This window comes from Myodes glareolus, chromosome 15 (genome assembly GCF_982192425.1).
Source record: "Myodes glareolus chromosome 15, mMyoGla1.1, whole genome shotgun sequence".
In the NCBI taxonomy this organism is placed as follows: Eukaryota; Metazoa; Chordata; class Mammalia; order Rodentia; family Cricetidae; genus Myodes; species Myodes glareolus.
In genome coordinates, this window is record NC_142040.1 from 12,320,908 (window position 1) to 12,338,060 (window position 17,153).

Sequence of the window (17,153 nt, forward strand, 5' to 3'; positions counted from 1 at the left end):
GAGGGTGTGGTGAATGCCACAGCCTGTGTATGGTCAGAGGACAACTTATGGGAGTTGGTACACTTTCCTCCCATCTGTGGGTCTCAGAGACTGAACTCGGGTTGTTAGACTCAGCAGCAAGCACCTTTACCCATTGCACTATCTTTCTGGTGCAGTAAAGTTTTTAAATAAGTAGAAACTACACTCAAATGTGATAAAAGCACATCGTAATGGTTGGTGTTATGAACTTGACAGGCCCTAGGGTCACCAATAAGTCAAGCCTCTGGCTGTGTCAATGAGAAAGTATCTAGCTGGGTTAACTGAGGTGAAGATTCAGTGTAACAGTGGACCACACCATTCTCCTGTGTAGAGTTCTGGACCGAATGAAGAGGAGAAAGCAAACTGACTATAGGCACTCATCACTCTGCCTCCTGGCCATGGAGGCAATGTGACCAGCTGCCCCTTGCTCCGGACCCATACCGTCCCTTCCATGGCATTCCAGCTCTGGAACTATAAGCTGAAATCATGTCTTCCTTCCTTAAGTAGCTTTTGTCAGGTCTGTTGTCAAAGGGATTTAAGAAACTAAAACACATAGCAAATACATAAACCAGTGAGATAAGTGCTATCAAGTGTGGACTATAGTCTTATACAACCAACAGTACAGTGCGTTTTCTTACACCAAACTACCACAAACGTAACAATTTTACAATTTTAAAAATGAGTTACAATTTTAGGATGGCTGACATCACACGGCCATAGAAATTTTCTCTATATAATAATCCAGAAGTACTATGATCATTTATATGACATGCTGATGACCAAAATATCATTATGTGGCACATGAGACTTCCATTTCTTGAGCTGGAGAGATGGCTCAGGGGTTAAGAGCCCGTGCTGTTCTTACAGAGGACCTGTGTCTGGTTCCTGTGCCCACATGAGGCAGTCATAACTGCCTATAACGCCCGCTCCAGAGGATCTACCACTCAGGCACATGCAGAAGCACACACATAAACGTTAATACATATTTTTAAAAATAGCTTCATCTCTTACCCTAAGGATATACATTAGCTTAGGTTTGGTTTAGTTTGCTCTATTTGTTTCCTGCAATCCCTTCAATAAATGCTGTTCTCAGACCCCTTTAAGTTTCCCTCCAATGCCTGGAATGGAACTCCCATAGCAGATGATGCAATCTAAGCTTGAACTGTTAGGAACTGTCAGAATGCCTTCGCTATTTAGGAATAGAGTTGCTTTTCACCACCATTTAACTGAGGAGAAACAGCTAGTTGGAGTTACTATTTCTTAGATACTATTTGTGTGATGGTTTGAGTAGGTTTGGCCGCACAGACTCATGTCTTTGAATGTTTGGCCCATAAGGAATGGCACAATTAGAAGGTGTGGCTTTGTTGGAGTGGGTGTGTCCTTATTGGAGGAAGTATATCACTGTGGGAGTGGGCTTTGAGGTCTTATGTGCCCAGGCTTTAAGGTCTTAATGACACAGGCTCCTTCTGCTGCCTGTGGGTCAAGATGTGGGACTCTCATCTCCTTCCCCAACAGCATGTCTGCCTGCACGCCACCATGTTTCCTGCCATAATGACAATGGACTAAACCTCTGAAACTGTAAGCCAGCCAAAATTAAATGTTTTCCTTTATAAGGGTTGCCATGGTAATGGTGTTCCTTCACAGCACTACAACTTTAACTAGACAATTTGTGAGCCTGATTCGATGCTTTAAATGCGTTATTTCTATTATTCAGGAAATTCCTATGAGAAATGGTATGTCCATCTTATAGATGGTAAGAGCACCTACCTGGAGTAATAAAATTATTTGTTGCCAAATGTCAAAATCACAACACATTTATCTTAAAGACTAGACTGGTTTTTATAGATATTTCTAAAATTGGGTAGTGTCTCATTCTATAATATAGGTGAGCCAATAAGCAGGGATAAGGGGTGGGCTCAATAAGCAGACCAAGGCTAAGGAAAGTACAAACAAGGACTATGAAGCCAACTGGTCACTTCCAAGTTACTTTGCTAACAGGGCGATGAAAGAACATATTCTTTATCACGTGTGTCACACTAGCATGTTTGGAGATATGGATGCTTTCAGTTTGGTGATGGCCAGCCTTAGCAGCAGGGCTCTGTTTTTGCTTGGGTTGTTGGAGAAGCTCAGTACATTTTAATAGTGTGGACAGAAATTAAACCCAGGTTCTTGACACGCAAACACGGCTCTTTCACCATGTCATCGTGTGCTTCCTTTGTTACTAACGGAGCCAGACAGGGAGCTCTGCTCTCTCTCTCAAAACTAAGGCAGTACGAGAAGCTGCACATGGCTCACCCATGATTAGCTGCTTCTGCGCAGAATTGTAAAAGGTCCATTATTTGTCCTCTCTTAGATTTTTTTTTCAAGTCTAACCTCATTTGGGAGCTTTGGATTCTTAACACTATGCTTTAGTGTTCATGCTACTTTTTATAATTATCCTTGGTATGCTATTGCTTTCTCCCAAGGTTCCTGCCACTTTCAATTAGACGAGCAATTCCTCGTTGTTGGTCAGTGTCAGGTTCCCCAGGTGCTGTGCCAGAATGCTAAAGCATAAGAAAAGCATGTGAAAAACCTCACTTTGCTTCTTAAAATTTTATCTCAAGGAAACTTTTAAGTGTGTTCAGTTATCTGAATTTCCTTTTCTGAGTATGGCACAGCTAAAGGTATTGAAAAATTGCATATGCTGTATGGTAATGTATCAACAATAAATTATTTTATGAAGAATAGCCTGTGGCAGTAAATGTCTGAGATAGATAGGCATAAAACCGTCTGTATCAGCTGCAAATTTCCTCTTGTCTATATGTGATTTTGGATGCTCTAAGACTCACTTCTCAGCTCACAAATTCACTAATAAACTCTAATAAACTGAAGGTATTTGCATATGACTTTTTGATATAATCTCAAGCCAGAAAGTAAGAGGTTTTGTGAAGATGGTCTTTCTGAAGTAAAATATATGTCAGGAATTCTGCAAAGTAAGATTAAAATCATAAAGCAGGCTTTAATTAAGTTGAGAAAAATATTAACCACCTACTGTCTGCTATTTTATTTACATCAGGGATTAAACACAGGATCTGATACACACTAACCGAGTGCTCTCCTTATAAGCAAGTGTGAGTGTTAAAGCTCTGGACCTGCAAAGGTATCCTGATTTATCGGGAAGCCAGGCAATACCTAGAGCTGCAATAGGACAGCTCTGGAAGCTGGGGCTGCAATAGGACAGCTCATCCCTGGAGGAAGAGGTATCTTGACTTGTGGGAAGCCAGGCTACCTGAAGCTGGGGTGTGGTGAGGAATGTTTTTCCCGGTGGGATATAGCAATCCTGCTCTTCACCAGAGAGCCTCTACAGCTGAGCTTTGCTCTGTTCCTCAGAGCACTCTTCTGAGGCCCAGTATGTTACTTCTGACACACCCTGCTAAGGGGGAAACCCCTGCAGATATGTATCAATCTCTGGCTACCGATAAGCCAACGTTTCAGCAAGGTTTTTCTGTTTTCTGCACAGGTGAATGAAGGTATTCACCTAAGACTCTAAAGAAAGAGATTTCTTTGGGAAGGAGGAGTCCAAGTTAGTGGCTGTCACTGCCAGGATGCGAAAGGACAGCCTGCAACTGAACAGGAAGAGGGGCTTTTCTAGTGCTTCTTAGGAGTGAAATTTTCTCAGGAAGCTTTGCTGCTCAGGGATTGGCTAGTTTTCCTGCTCAGGGATTGGTTAGTTGGTCAGGGACAGAGATGGCTCTGATTTCAGGGCCAAACTGTGTTTCTTTCTCAGGCTCTTTTTAGGCTTTTGGCTCTAATCTTAGGATCAGGGCATATTTCTTTCACTGGCTCTGATTCTAGAAATAAAGTGTGGGGTTTTTTGGCACTCACTTCAGATCAGGGCGTTTCTTTGGTTTTGAGTCCAGGGATAAAGTGTTTACTTTACTGGTTCAGGTTTCAGAACCTGGGTGTGTTTCTTTCACTGGTTCAGGTTTCAGAACCTGGATGTGTTTCTTTCACTGGCTCTGGGTTAGAGTGAGGATGCTCAGGGATTGATTGGTTTCCTGCTCAGGGATTGGTTGGTTTCCTGCTCAGAGATTGGTTGGTTTTCCTGATCAGCTATTGGTTGGTTTTCTTGCTCAGGGGTTGGTTGGTTTCTTTGGTCAGTTGGTCATGGGCAGAGATAGCTCTGATTTCAGATCCTGTTTCTTTCACTGGTCCTTATTTTAGTCTTTTTGCTCTAATTTTAGGGCCAGGGAATATTTCTTTCTGGCTCTGATTCTAGAGACAAAGTATAATTCTTTGACAATGGTTCCTGAGTTAGGGTGTGTTTCTTTGGTTCTGGGTTCAGGGATACAAGTGTTTTTAACTGGCTCAGGTCTCAGATCCAGAGTGTGTTTCTCTCACTAGTTCTGCTTTCAGGACCGGAGTGGGTTTCTTCGGCTGGCCCTCTTTCCCTACACTCCCACTGACCCACACCATATCTGTCATTTCTTTATGCTGAGCATGAAACACAAGGTCTCAAACATGCTCACCAAAAACTTTCATGCTGACACACACCTGCAGTCATGTCTGCTAATGTTTTTATTCATGTTGGGGATCACACAGGATTCTATACATGCTAACCAAATGCTCTCCCATGCTGGGGATCACACAGGATTCTATACATGCTAACCAAATGCTCTCCCAATGACCCAGTCCTACTATTTTCGCTAACTTCTAAATAAAACCTAATTTCTTCCAATAGTGAATATAGACAATACATCAGTATTACTACTGTACTGGTCACTTTTTTTGCCTATAAAAAGTTATATTTTCCTATCACATTATCATAGTTATGAGTCTCAAGACACAACTGATAGTTTTTACTCCAGAATTTTACAATTAGATCCTCCATTAATTAATAAAATTAATTTAGAAGTACATGCCTACACTTAACATATTTATTGCTGTATCACACACAATTGATTATAATCTGATGTATTTTATTTTAGTACTGAAAAGTATTATGCTAAAGGGGGCTCTCTAGACTTTATCAGACATTAGTGATAGCTATGGCATGCACAAAGAGCTAAGAAAGTGCACTATACTTTCTGCTATTATGGTTGAGAACATATATCACCATAAAATCGATTCTCATAGTGATCAAAAGTGGATTTGAAGAGGGCCCTCTTCATGGGGTAGATGAGTTCTTGCTCTGTTCTCACATGGTGCTGACTAAAAGGGAAACAGCTCTTCTGTCTCTGACAAAGGCACTAAACAGATCATGGAGGTTCCACACTCATGGACCCTCCTCTAGCTTAAAGACAGCCATTTTTCACTATTGAGACTAGTGGCTTTTTAGAACAATTACATAATCTTCCATTAACTGTACATGGCAGCATGACCAATATTTTACTGCTACTGGAACACAATTGCTCCTACTATTGCCTATAAAGAATTTTAAGTACAATTTTACTACAGGACTAAAAGCCCAAAACACAAGGACCACATAGCCACAGATAAATAGCAAAGGAATGTAAATCACAGAATAAAGCACATAATCACATTTAGTAATAAGAAAACAATGGAACTTTTTAAAGAGGTGAAACAAATCTATACATTTTGTAAAAGACAGAAATTAACTTTGAAAAAGTGATAGATTTTAATAAGAGTTTCAGATCAGAATGGGCACTGATAAGTAGCTTTCTGTTGATATTTACACATATTTGAGATCAATTCTCAAAGAAGACATTTCTAAGTTTTCACAAACCAAATGGTAACAGCCAAGACTTTTCTTTAGATTGTATCCATGACTTCTTTGCCAAAAAGATCTTTAAATTGTTACCATAACATCTCCCCCTTCCCTTTCATAATTCTCTGTATCTGAAACTTTATCAAAGACCTCTACTGACTTAAGAAATGGGAAGTGGTAAATTCATTATTTTAAGAAAAAAAGAGAAAGGCGATACATAGAAAATACTGTTTTATAGGATAAAAGACTTTATGTAGCTATAATGTAAACATACACAAACTAATCTTTAAAATATTACTTGTTTAATAATTTTGTAACAGAGATAATCATGTGATATTAAAGGATTTTAACCAAGGATTGGCGATCAATGTGCCATGCAGAAAAGAAAGAGCATAGGCTATGACAGTCTACTCAAATGAAGATAGCAGAAACTGCATGACTTCTTTTCTTGCTTTTACTCTGGCAGGAATGGAGTCTACACTGTTAATAATTTCCATCTTACTGTCATATAGGAGATGTTTTGTGAACCTCCATGAGGCTTCCAGGTTTAGGACAGCAACAAGACCCACAATGTCATAAATGAAAGAGTAAGACTTCAGAGAATGTGATGCCACTGACAGGCTGAGGGCCTGTCACTGAGGGCCACTCTCCTCCACCTTTTCTTCCTCAACTGCTTCCCCCAGATACCCCAGCAGACAGCCCAATCCGTCTTTACCACACACAACCATCCGCAGTTGGCCAGGAGCCGTATTTACAACCTTTTCTCAGGAGAGCAGAAACAGAACCCTTGGGGGTAAGTTCTGGATTGATCATCAACAGAAATCTATTTCACAAACTACTCCCCAAGGCCACTGGAGTTGCAGCGGCTTGTGACATTTCTTATCCTTTCTCTATCACCCCCACCCTGACCTAATTGAAAACTAACAAGTTATAAACTTTGTCTCCTGTACCCTTTTCAAACAGCCCCATCTAACTTCCTTAGGTGGCTCAGAAGTGATTCCTAGCGCCCTTGGGCATTTACAGGTTGAACAACATTACTTCTAGGTACTCTTTCAGGACGAAAATCACATTATGGTGATATCTCATGGATGAAGGTTAAGGTAGGCAAAGTTTCGATAAGGCTTCTCAAACTGTCGGATAAATTTCTGAACCAATGATGCTCTGTGTAGTTATTTCAAACTTGCCTCCAATGTTAATTCTCATCACAATATAGAGTTCGCCAGTACATATGGTTTTGTCCCCTCCAAAAATATATGTTTTGGGACACCCCCTCCATGTGTGCATGAGAATTTCACTCTTTGCCGTGTTATAATGTCTTTTCTGTTCATATTGGAATTAAGTAGGTGGGACGCGTCCACATTGAATTTTCTTCTCGGTTCTGCTCTTGGTAGATATCCACTGGCCTCTGTGGAGAGCAAAGAACTTACAAAGGTCAAATTCCCTAAGAGAGGTCGGCAGGACCGGGGTTTTAAACCAAGACTTCAAGGTACCGCTTAATTAAAACCGAAAGACAGAAAGGACGCTGGCTGACCTAGACGATTTCTGAGCTACCTAGAAACGAATACAGCCGCGAGGTCACGCTTTATCCTCACCCAACCGAGAAGGTGCGAGATCTGCTCCCACCCAGCTGACCCCGGCTCGGGGAACAGCGCCCAGCCCACCTAGGAACCCAGCGCGCTCGGCACCCCGCCCCGCCCACCTACCTGTGCGCCTGCGCCCTTGCGCTCTCAAGGTCAGCCCCGCCCCCCGCCCCAGCCCGGTCCCCGCGGAAGTCGCTTTAGAGGACGCGTTGCGTAGCCTCCTCTCCGCGTGGCGTGGGGTCGCGGGCGGTCAGGAGAGGGAGGAACTTCCTGTCCCGCGCGGGCAGGACTTCCGGCAGAGCCGGAAGACCTTTTCCCTCGCGGTTTCGAGAGATCCGTTCTGCAGACCCTGGAGCGGGAGGTTCAGGACGCTGCCGGCGACTCTCGAGTGTCGGTCTCACGACCTATCCCGGCGTTATGGTGAGTCCTTCTGTGAGGACCAGAGTGACGGCCGTCAGGAGGAAAGGGCGGGGAGGTCAGTCCGTGAAAGGACCGGCTGATGCCGCTGCGCTGAATGGAACCTGCGGGAGCGTTGGGGTGAACCGGCGGGACCCCCACCTGCCCGGAGTGCGCGCGGCCACGGCAGGGACCCGTGGGGTCGCGGGAGGGGCGGGTCTGTCGGAGTGCCCCGACTTGGTAGCCCGCAGCGCTCGTGGCCTGTGGCACCAGGTAGCCCCCCGATGACCTTGCTCAGCTCTCACCTGTCCCTGTCACCTTTGTCACTTTTCCCGCTGCGGGCTTGTGACCAAGATTTTAAGAATATAGAAGTACCCTTTGGACATTGCCTGTTTGTTTCTTGGAGACAAGCAACGCTAGGCACGTAAGATAAAATTGACTTTTCTTAAAACTCTACTATTTCAGAACTGGAAATAATGTCATTTCTAAAAGGACAGTATCCAAGTTGAGTATCAACAGATTTAAACAGAAGGAAAATTTGTAAAGGTATTGTTTTGAGAAAAGAGCAATTACAGCAGAGAGAATAGCTTCAGACAGACTATTTGCAAGTGTCTTAAAGGTTAGGTGAAAAGGATTTCTTAGAGAGCCTGGTGTGGGAAGATAGAATGGAAAGGAGTATGGTGGGCAGTAAGCAGAGGGTGTGTGTTTTACTGTGAGGCCAGCCATCCTGAGAGTTCCTGCACTGTTTTAGGCTGAAAGCAGGATAAAGTTTAGGGACCTAGAAAGGAAATTTTCATCAACTTTAGTTAAGAAGCAGTGGGTGTTGACTGATCACACAGTTTGTAAGTTAACTTATGAAATGAGCAATGGAATTTTGACAGGCCTGGGTTTTGCTTTCTAGGAAAATGGGAGGAGGGCAAGTAGTTGTGTAGGGAACATGATTGCAGTAAACTATTCTTATGTTCTGGAACATAAGAGGATTTTAAAAGCAGACTCGATGTTTCCAAGATCACAGGGTTCTGGGATAGTTGAACAGACAACTGACATGAAAGATTTCAAACCCTCATCCGCAGGCACTTCCATGTTTGATTCTTGCTTCATTTGGCCATGTCGCCTTCTATGTCCAACAGACTGTCCTCCAATTCAGAGATACCTCTGCCACTGCTTTCTGAGTGTTGGGATCAAAGGCAAGTGCCACCACTCCCAGTTTGGCCGTGTCTGTTTTTCAGAGACAAATATTGCCAGTTTTAACTGTTGTGTGTGATGATTTTAGAAGGACTTTTGAACTGTCTTGAGAATAAAATCTTTCAAACTCATCTGGTTCCTGTTGCACTCTACCAGGTGACTTACATTTCTTTTAGATTTTTTTAAAAAAAATGTTTTGTACCTCTGCATAATATGACTTAAATTCCTTAAGAGAGTTCTGTTTTCATTTGGCATAATGAAGTTAGAGAGGGAACATTAGAACTGGAAGGAATCAAAATCTAGCCAACCTTCCCACCACTTCAAATTTTTCAGAAGGAAGAATGCAGAGTCTGGAAACAGGCAATGGTATACTTGAGGTAATATCTAATGAACTTGGTCTCAGTTTCTTAAATGTAAAGTGAGTTTTTGACTTCTTAGTCTAGAAAGTTAACAATAGAATGTCAATAAAAATTTTCAATATGTTCTAGTCACAGAGAAGTTGGATCAGAATGTGTTCCCTGAATTCTACTCTTCCAGCTTCAAAGAAGTAGGTATATTTCCAGCTAATCTGGTGATTTTCACAATGTCAGGCTGGGTAGTTAACTGTCTTCATTGTGACCTTGACCTTGTTTTTGAGTTGTTTGACTGAAGTTGTTCACAGCTATAGAATTGATCATGTTTGTGTATGTAATTGCAGTCAGTGCTTGGAGTCCTGAGAATTGAATTTAGTGAGGATGGGCTGAATTTAGTGAGGATGGGCTGAATTTAGAATGTAGCTTAGTTGAATTAGCGTTTCTTTTAAATTGCTAACCATACAGTGAGCACCTCCCATGAACTCTGAAGACCCAGTCTTCCCATTAGTTACATGATTTTGGTAAGATTCCTCAACTCTGTAAGAAGTTCTAGATTCCTGGGGCTGGAGACATGGCTCAGCAATTAAGAGCACTGGCTGCTTTTCCAGAGGACCTGGGTACAATTCCTAATACCCAAATGGCAGCTCACAACTGTAATTTCTGTTCCAGGGGATCCAACACCCTCACACAGACATACATGCACGCAAAATGTCAAGGTATATAAAATGCAAGTAAAATACTTAAAAATTATTTTTAAAAAACAATAGGTTCTAGATTCTTGACAAAAGAAGTAGAGTTATTCTTTGAGTCATCTTCTGATTCTTATATTCAATGATTTAGTACTTTGTTTCATAATATATAGATATTTCTGATTAAGATTTGTTTTTCTTGGCTCTTTAGCTCTGTTTTTTTTTAAGCCTCATTCTCTTTTTTTAAAAAAATATTTTTATACATGATTTGGGTGGTCTTAAAACCTTTTTTCTTATATTTGGCTTTCAGTTTGTGAAAATAGTCTATAGAAAATTTATTAAAGGTATACTAATTCTTTTATACCCTCTGTCATGATGGAAATCGTATTCATGCTAATTTGTGAGAGAACAGTAAAGTTGAGCTCACATGTTGAGTTGTGCATGTTCCCTGGCTTGTTTAGTTGATGTAGCAGTGTATAGTTATTAGCTGCTGTTAGCTAGCTGTGGGGACGGAAAGCTTTGCTATAGTCAGTTAGTGAGGACCTACTGGTGGGCAGAGATGATGTGGTGTGCTACACGTTAGGAGAGAAATACATACAGCACAGATCAATGAATTGAGTCCAAATGGGGGGAGTCATAGAATAGGTGGCTTCTAATGAAACCGGAAAGAGTGTTAGGATACTTTTACTTAAGAATGTCTGGGTATGGTGGTGCATCCCTTTCATCCCAGCGTGGCACCTGTGAGTTCGAGGCCAGTCTAGTATACAGTGAATTCCATGCTACTTAGGTCTATGTGGTAAGATTCAACCTCAAAACAAACAAATAACAAAAAAACCCAAACCAATGATTCTTGGTAAAAATGTATATTTGGACCCCATTATTGAGTAGTGAAATTTCAGAGTCTGTACTTTGAAACATGTTCTTACTCAATAACTCAGGCTGACCTTCAACTCCCTACTATCCTACTTCAGTATCCCAAGTGCTGGGCTTATTGTATGAGCTATCACTCCCAACTCAGAGTTTTATTTCTAATAAATTCTGTAATTAAGTCTTAAACAAGGAGTCTTCAGGCCATACACAGTGGAAGATGGGATGTATTTATTAGAAGTTCTTATGCCTTTGAATGAAAATCAGACATGCAATTTGAAATACAGATTCTAAGGAGGTTTTAGCATTAAACATGCAGTGCCAGAGATTTAAGTTTCTTCTGAAGTTTTCTGACTTCCTTTTACTGAGATTGTTCCTTGCTCTTTTTGTCCTTCAAGAGGCCTAGTGGATGCTTGTATTGAGACTTGTTATTTCCCCAGTTAGTATTTGGTTAATTTAGCTTGTCCCATGAGCACCTTTGTAGAAATAACCCTAAAACGTAAACTACTTTTCTCTTTTTATATACCACTTGTTTTATTCTCTTCTCCATCGCTAATAATATGGCACCACAGATTGTGTAAATTCTGAGAAATGGGTTTTGTGATTCACAGTCTTGGGCCAAGGTTGATGGACCTCATCTAGTGATGATTTTACTGGCAGTAGTGAGGTGTTTCAGGTAATCATATGGCAAGAGATGAGGGAGAGGGGTGTGTGTTTGTGAATGCATGCATCCTCTCGTTTCCTTCTCTTCTTGATTTAATATAGGGACTTTATTGTGATGACCTTAACTATTTGTAATCACATCTCAATGACAATACTCTGAAACATGAGTTCTGTTAAGCTTCTACCCTCTTAATGCAATGGAAACTAAACTCTAGCATGAATTTTAGAGAGGACAAACCATACTTTACCATTTGCTCTGGATTTATAGTAAAACAACAGTTTTCAAGTCCTTGTGAAGTGAATCTGAATCCATATGTGAGTGTTCTGAACCAATCTCTATCCTCTGCAAGAGCAACAAAGTGCTCTTAACTTCTGAGCCATCTCTAGCCCCTTGAAGCTTTTGTTTTTTAACCCAATTAATTTTTAATTAACTGATTATTTTTATGTATGTAGGTGTTTTCCCTGCATGTATATGTATGCAGTGCCCTGTAGAGGCCATAGAAGGAGGTCGGATTCCTTGGGACTGGAGTTACAGTGGTTGTTAGTGGTCACAGCTTCCAGGAATTGAATGAGGGTCCCCTGGGAAAATAGCAGTGTCCTTAACAACTAAGCCACCTCTCTGGCCCTGAAAGGTATTTTTTAAAGAGGAGCTTCAGATTAGCTTAGCATGCCTAAGTTTCGGTTGTTTTACATGTCCTTCCTATTTGTAGCTTTCATCATTGTGGTATATCTCCTTACTGTCTTAAAAATAATATATTTTTACTCATTAAGAATTTCATGCAACAGATTTGATCATATTTACCCCTTCTCTCCAGCTCTTCTCCAATCCACCTCCCTATCTGCTAATTCCATGTTTTTGTCTCTTTTTTTTTTAAATCCACAAGTAGAGTCTTATTTTTGCTGTCCAGCTGCTTACAGGCGTGGGTGCTGCTGTGGAGTGTAGCTGACCTATCCTTTTTTAAAAAATAAAATTATTGTCGGGTGGTGGTAGCCTACGTCCTTTATACTAGCACTTGGGAGCCAGAGGCAGGTGAATTTCTCGGAGTTCACAACCAACCCGGTCTACAGAGTGAGTTCCAGTGTAGGCTCCAAAGCTACAGAAAAACCCTGTCTCAAAAAACCAAAAAAAAAAAAAAAAAGTTCATTTTATTTTTGGAGATAGGTTCTCACTGTATAGCCCACACTGGTTTTGAACTTGTGATCCTCCTGTCTCAGTTTCCACTGTGCTGTGATTGTAGGCATGTGTCACTGTACCCATCTCAGAATGGTATGTTCCGTACAATTGATATGTTATAATCACCCTGAGTCTATTTCTGTATTAGGAATCCTTTTTTAAAAAACATGTTTGCTTGTGTGCACTTCCACCTTAGCGTGCATATGGCGGTCAAAGGGCAGCTAGTGGGAGCTGATTTTCTTCTTCTACCACATGGATTCAGGGGATAGAACTCTGTTTATCAGGTTTGATGGCAGTGGCAAGCACCTTTGTCTACTGAGCCATGTCACCAGCCCAGGTCTCATTTTTAATATACTTTTTGTGGGTTTGGATTAATTGATCATGCTGTCTCTATTATTATTATGTAAGGTTATTTTAACACCCCTGGAAGTCTCTATGCTTTACTAATTCATACTTCATCTTTCCCTTTCTCTGGCAACCCCTGATATTTTTCACTGTAATCAAGACTTTCCAGAATGATGTATTATTGGAACCACAATCCTTGCAGACTGTCTTCTGCTCTGAAATAACTATTTAAGGTTTCCCTATGTCTTTGTGTCTTGATAGTTTTCTTCTTCCTTTCCTACTGTTTCTTCTATCCCTCTCTTTTCTTTATTCTAAGACAGACCCAGGGCTTGTACTTGCCAGTCAAGTGCTCTGCCATCATGGTACGTGAATTTCAGGAGTGTTGCTATGTGTCAAAACTTTTCCTGGAGAGACACAAGTCTACTCATCCCAGATAGGGAGCCCATGGCAGACCTAAGTAGAGATATCACCAAAGTCCAACTTGGTGAGTTCTCTTGGAGTTACTTATGGAATATGGGTGTGGGCTTGCTAACAGTAGCAGAAATGACTCTTAAGACAGTTGTATCACCAGGCCCCTCCCCCAGCATAGATGGCAGTCCACAAAATTGGGAATTTGGAGCACTCTTCATAGCTTGCAGACAGCTCAGCAGGTGGGAGAGTGTCTGATTCAGGTGCCTCAGTTAGTCTGAACCTCTTCCGGGCAGTGTGGCAGCTTCTTCAGGCAGCTGCTGTGGGCTCTGAGACTTTGCAGCCTGGCTTCCTTCTATCTGAGGGGGACACTTCAGCTTTATTGCCTACTCTGCCCCGGGGGAGGCCTAGTGAATCTGGTTAGGTCCAGGGGCTTTCTAAAGCTATTTTGAGTTGTTCACCTTTGTGTTTGAAAGCTTCTTCCTTAAAGAATGTAATGTTTCAGTATCTGAGGAAACTTTTACCAACAGGGTGGACTAAATTATTTTTAAATACTTTCGTTGTTCCTGGGTGGTTTGCCTGCATGCATACATGTGTACCACATGCATGCCTGATGGCTGTGAAGGTTGGAAGAGGGCCTAAGATAGTTTTAAAGACAAGGTCTTGGTCTATGCTGGTGTGAGGACCTGATTTTTGTATGTTAGATTGTATTCTGCAACCTTGCTATTATTGTTGGGTTCACAGTGTGCCACAAAGTACTCTGCCTCATTCAAGTTCTGAGAAAAATATACCTCAGACGCCAATAATCTCAGTTGTACCTTCACAACTCTTAAACTGAAAGAGTAATTCTATTATTAAAGTAGATGGGATATCATTTGTGGTTTTCTGGCATAAAGTGTAAGGTTTGGGGAAAGGGGAGAGCAATTTCAGTGTTTCCTAAGAAAATTAACCTTAATTGTGGTAGGAAGGCCCCCTCTCTGTAGGTGAAGTGTTCCACAGGAAGGAGAAAACAAGGTGATCACTAGCCTGAGTTTGTTGGTTCCCTGCTGGGTGATCTTGACTTCACTTCCTGCCTCTTCCTTCTCTGCTCAGCTAGACTGCAGCTAGAACTGCAAGTCAATAAACCCTGGCTTCACCGAGTTACCTTTGTCAGGCTATCACAGCAGCAGGAAGGAAACTAAGAGAGTCCATAAAGCCAAAGACTTTCAAAGCACTACAGGTGATCAAAATTGAGTTTTACTTTTCATCAGTAACTGTAATAGCTAAGTGTATTTAGCAGTTGGAATTTATCAGGTGTTCTAAAAGTGAACTTCACTGAAATCCTTATGAAGTATGTAAGTTCTGGGGTTTTATGTTCTTTTAATTCCATTTTATAGACTGAGGCACAACAAAATTAGAGGAACTTGTCCAAAGAAATAGCAGTGACAGAATTTGACTTCTAAGCCTGTTTTCCTGTTCCACTGTGCTGCTTAGCCAGGCTGATTATTTTTTAATTATTTTTTAATTATTCTTAATTTGATAAGCTTGTAAAAGAATTAGATTTCAAAAGTTTAATCCAATGTTAAAGATTAAAAACCATTTTCTTATAGAAATAATATTATAATAAGAAATAATCAGATTATTTTTGTTAGTCCTGTTGGTTCAAACTTAAAATCCTAGCTACTCTAGAGACTGAGGCAAGAGGATCACCGATTCAAGCTAGCCTGGACTATAGAGTGTAAGGCCAGCCTGGACACTGTACTCTACCCAATTTCCAAGTAGGCTGGAGATAGATCACTCAGTGGCAGAGGACTTGCATAGTCCAACACGTATAAGACCCTAAATTCAGGCCCTATTGTTATCATTCATGATGCACATGACCCCAGGGTGGTCCCACAAGGGATAGCAGTGGGCTGGTCCTTTGGGCTGGTGGGATACAGATAGATGGGCCTTGCAGAGAGAGCTTGGGTATAAAGTTTATTTCGGGGGGGGGGAGAGAAGGAGAGAGAAAGAGAGAGAGAGAGAGAGAGAGAGAGAGAGAGAGAGAGAGAAGGGGATAGGGAAGAAGGGGGAGAGACAGAAGCTGCCTCTCTAAAAGAAAGATAGACAGAGTGGTGGGAGATCCCCTTGCCTGGCTGGAGGGGAAAGATTGGGAGTGGACGGAGCTTATCTCTTAAAGGGACAGGGTACCCAGGTGTCAGGCCAGCAGATTTCTAACTTCTATAACCACAAAAAAGAAGAAAGAAAAACAAAGTAGTAATTTTTATAGCTGTTATATACTTACTTTTGGAAAATCTTCCCAAGTCTAGTTGATACCTAATATAACAAATAGTATTACAGGAATTAGTTGTTACTGTTAGGAATAGTATGGTTGCCATTTCTAAGGCAAGTGCTCAACTTCTTTCACTGCTACAGTGAGTCACAGTGTAGATTCCTTAGTGTCTCTTTTGCCTTAACTGTATCCAGGGAAAAGATTCCTTTATACCAGAGTATTAATCATTTAAGTCTGGACATGGATGTGAAGGGTATGAGTGAGAAGGAGATGGAGATGTGAAGCCCTGAACTGGAACTCCTTCATTACTGTAGGCTTTCTTTATCACACTCCTCCCAATCCTGTGGCACCCTGCTTTTTCCCCTTAGTCTCCAGCAGTTGTCTCCCTCCCCTTCCATGAACTGGTAATGACCGTTGAAATTACAAGCTGAAATTTTACTTCCATGGGAGCTGTAAAATCTCTAATCTCTTAGAGACTCTTCCCTTCCATATGGTCATCCGACCCAAAGACCATCTCTCTGTGTCACTTCTTCACCACCACTAATGTGTTAATCAGCACAGAGATCTTTTTTCAGAGGAAAAGTAGGACTTTTGATGAGATATTGTCTTTTTGTTTATGCTCAACAACTTTGTATTTGAGTTACAAGAGAAGTCACATTTTAAAAACATGTCATATTTTATATAAATTTATAACTGTTGGTTCATATTTATAGTTACTCTGCCGTACATTTCTCAGGTTCAAACACTTGCTGAGTGGCAGTGATAGTATCTTTGCATCAAGTTCTTGGGTGCAGAGGTTTGGATGGTGAAGAGGTGGCTAATGTGGATGGGCACTGGGAAAGAAAGGAAAGGAAACCCTTACCAGTGCAGCCAGCAAGCATGTCATGAGGAACCGTTAGCAGATTCTGTTTTATGTATATTTCATTGTAGATTGCCAACAGTTGATGCCTGCCATGAATACTTAGCACCATAAGGTTTTAGTTTTAATATGTTCGAAATGCTAAGGGAAGGGTTTGACTACTAAGGTACAACCCTGTGTTTACCTTTTAAAGCAAACTTCACATTTTTATCTCTGTGATAAGTAGTCTTTAATAATCCCAGTTATCTGAATTATCTGCTTGTCCTCCACACTGTGTCGTGCTCAACTGGTGTTTGTAATCTTTATTTGATTGTTGGCTCTAATGCCACGGTCTACTTTTGAAAAGCAAGGTCACCTTCTGTTTTCTGCTTTCTTTCTTTTTTTTGAAGGAAAGTCACACTGGGAGATTTTTTTCCACCAAAGCCAAAACTCCATTAGCTTGTCATATTTAAATATTTTTATCATTACAAAGACTTGAACCATATTTATGATGATTATAAGTGATTAATTACAAATAGTTCATATTCTTCATTCTTGTGGGAATGTCTGTGTAAGTGTTCTGTCACTAGAACTATTCCTTTCTGTTTAGCCTTGTTCAAAAAGAAAACTAATTTCTTATAGGAATTGCTTTTTGGTTTTTGCCACCGTTTCTTGCTAA

General features: G+C 41.1%; 1 protein-coding gene and 1 long non-coding RNA gene across 4 annotated transcripts in view; one reads left to right on the forward strand and one right to left on the reverse strand.

The window, feature by feature from the left end:
* Window positions 1-604: 604 nt before the first annotated feature.
* On the reverse strand, window positions 605-7,539 carry LOC125414078 (uncharacterized). Its single transcript, XR_007236138.3, has 2 exons — window positions 7,429-7,539; window positions 605-7,130 (listed from the first exon to the last, which is right to left on the reverse strand). It is a non-coding gene; the product is annotated as an uncharacterized LOC125414078 (long non-coding RNA).
* Window positions 7,540-7,576: 37 nt separating this feature from the next.
* Tmem161b (transmembrane protein 161B) overlaps window positions 7,577-17,153 on the forward strand; it is an 83,182-nt gene continuing 73,605 nt past the window's right edge. For 2 of the 3 annotated variants that reach the window (XM_048455852.3, XM_048455853.3), the window contains exon 1: window positions 7,593-7,725. In XM_048455852.3, coding sequence (XP_048311809.1) covers window positions 7,723-7,725 — 3 coding nt within the window. In that variant the 5' untranslated portion in view covers window positions 7,593-7,722. Of the gene's footprint in view, window positions 7,726-9,374; window positions 9,434-17,153 lie in introns of all 3 variants that reach the window. The other variant, XM_048455854.3, reaches the window with a different exon arrangement.